At 49.3% G+C, this 1,823-nt stretch overlaps 1 protein-coding gene across 1 annotated transcript; it reads left to right on the top strand.

Moving 5' to 3' along the window:
* The first annotated feature begins 201 nt into the window (after window positions 1-201).
* LOC127774842 (signaling peptide TAXIMIN 1-like) lies at window positions 202-1,544 on the top strand. The gene is made up of 2 exons (XM_052301132.1): window positions 202-1,132; window positions 1,255-1,544. Exons 1-2 carry the CDS (start codon window positions 993-995, stop codon window positions 1,376-1,378), a joined length of 264 nt encoding a protein of 87 aa, XP_052157092.1. The 5' UTR covers window positions 202-992; the 3' UTR covers window positions 1,379-1,544.
* Window positions 1,545-1,823: the final 279 nt, after the last annotated feature.

Genomic DNA, 1,823 nt, shown 5'->3' on the forward strand with positions numbered 1-1,823 from the left:
GCATCTTTGATCATAACATGTGGGTTTTCTAAAATTAGCATTATCATCCACTCTAGAAGATAAGCTTGAAATCCCATGCCCCTGTTTGGCAACGCTACCTCGTCACCGATACTCCTATAAAAACCGATACGACTGGAGGGAGGCTAGTGTGTGGGTGAGTGCGAGCTAAGCAAGCACGCATGCAGCTAATGGTCCATTTCCCTCTCTACCTTATCCTCTCCTACTCCAACCATCCGCACCCTTGCGCAGCCCTTTGCCCCTTCCAACCTAACTCGTTGACACCTGTTTTCCTCGCCGGTAACACCATCCACTCTTGACTGCGATTGGAAGCACCACTACTATCGCCCATCTCACTCTCACCATCACCACTACTAAGTGCCACCTACTATTGGTCGGCCTATTCTCTGGCAATCCCTCTAAGCCTAGACCTCTTTCCCCACATCCCCCTCCCTCCCACCATCCCTACCCCTACCTTGATACCTTAATCCACGAGGGCTTAGACAATAATGACGGTATCGGAGCGCTACTGCGTGCCCCGACAAACCGATTTGTTCGAACCGATGCACGGGTAACGAACGCTCGCGAATTAGCATTCCTACACTGTGTAGGACCCCTGTTCAGTAACCTGCCTCATCTGCCGCTGATTTCTCCATGTCCATCAACGAAGAAAGCGATGGGAAACGCCTCCCACTCGCACGCGCTGGCACGGCACCATGTGTTTGACTACATATGTAGGTCAATAATTAGGCCACAACCACAACAACCGCCACAAAATACAAAGCAAAACCTGGCATTCATAATTCATACAAAAATTATTAAAACAAGATCGATCGATCGATCGATCAAGGGTTGCATCCCAAAATAAATAATCCACCGCAAAAGCTACAGGCGCCAGCCTCCAGGTAGCTTCGCTATAGCCCATCAAACAAGCAAGAAAGGGGGAGAGAAGGGAAGGAGAGGTCGTCGTCGCCGTCGACGACGATTCACCGGCCATGTGCTGCTGCTGCGGCGGCGGCGGCGACGGCGACGGCGACGGCTGCAAGTGCCGGCCGCTGGGGTGGCTGCTGGGCCTGCCGTTCGCGCTGCTCGCCGTCCTCGTCTCCATCGTCGGCGCCATCATCTGGATCATCGGGTATGTACTTTGTACTCCTCACTCTTGTGAGAAATCAAGTTGCAAGAAGCCAAGAACTCGATTCATCTTCTTGTGAGAAATCACAATTCACAGCGATTGATTGATGGATTTCGTGTGTGTAGGCTGCCGATCTCGTGCATCTGCCCGTGCTGCCTGTGCGTGACGCTGGTGCTGGAGGCGGCGGTGGAGCTCATCAAGGCGCCGCTCCATGTCATGACCTGGTTCACCTCCAAGATACCATGCTAGCTATAGCTTCTTGATTTGCTCTACCATTTGATCAGACATAAACAGAATGATCAGTAACTGATCAGTAAGTATACCGATTATTTATTATTTATTTATGCATATGTACTCTGGCTTGGAGATATGATTAATTTGTCATTCCAATCGAGATTCATTCGGTGAAAAGATATACTCTGTGGTGCTGGTTCATCTTTGATCCCCTTTTTCGTGTGTTCCTGTCAACAACTCCTGCTGCTGATGGAATTTCAGAAACTAAAAAAAAAAAAGTCAGGTTGATGGAGTTGGTACAGGTAGAGCCAGTGATTAAAGCCTGACGGGTCAAAGGCTCATGTACTAGTAACTTTCTTTGACGAAATTTCAACCAAACAAGTCTGATCCAACTTCGAATTTGTGCGCTTTCTGTGGCACACAACTCAACCTTGACCATTCATCCTTGCGAGTCCACCTT

Source organism: Oryza glaberrima, chromosome 5 (assembly GCF_000147395.1).
Source record: "Oryza glaberrima chromosome 5, OglaRS2, whole genome shotgun sequence".
Lineage (NCBI taxonomy): Eukaryota > Viridiplantae > Streptophyta > Magnoliopsida > Poales > Poaceae > Oryza > Oryza glaberrima.

Coding starts and splice junctions, on each gene's coding strand:
- LOC127774842 (XM_052301132.1), top strand. CDS start 993: ATGTGCTGCTGCTGCGGCGGCGGCGGCGACGGCGACGGCGACGGCTGC. Junction 1,133..1,254: donor GCCATCATCTGGATCATCGG/GTATGTACTTTG, acceptor TCGTGTGTGTAG/GCTGCCGATCTCGTGCATCT.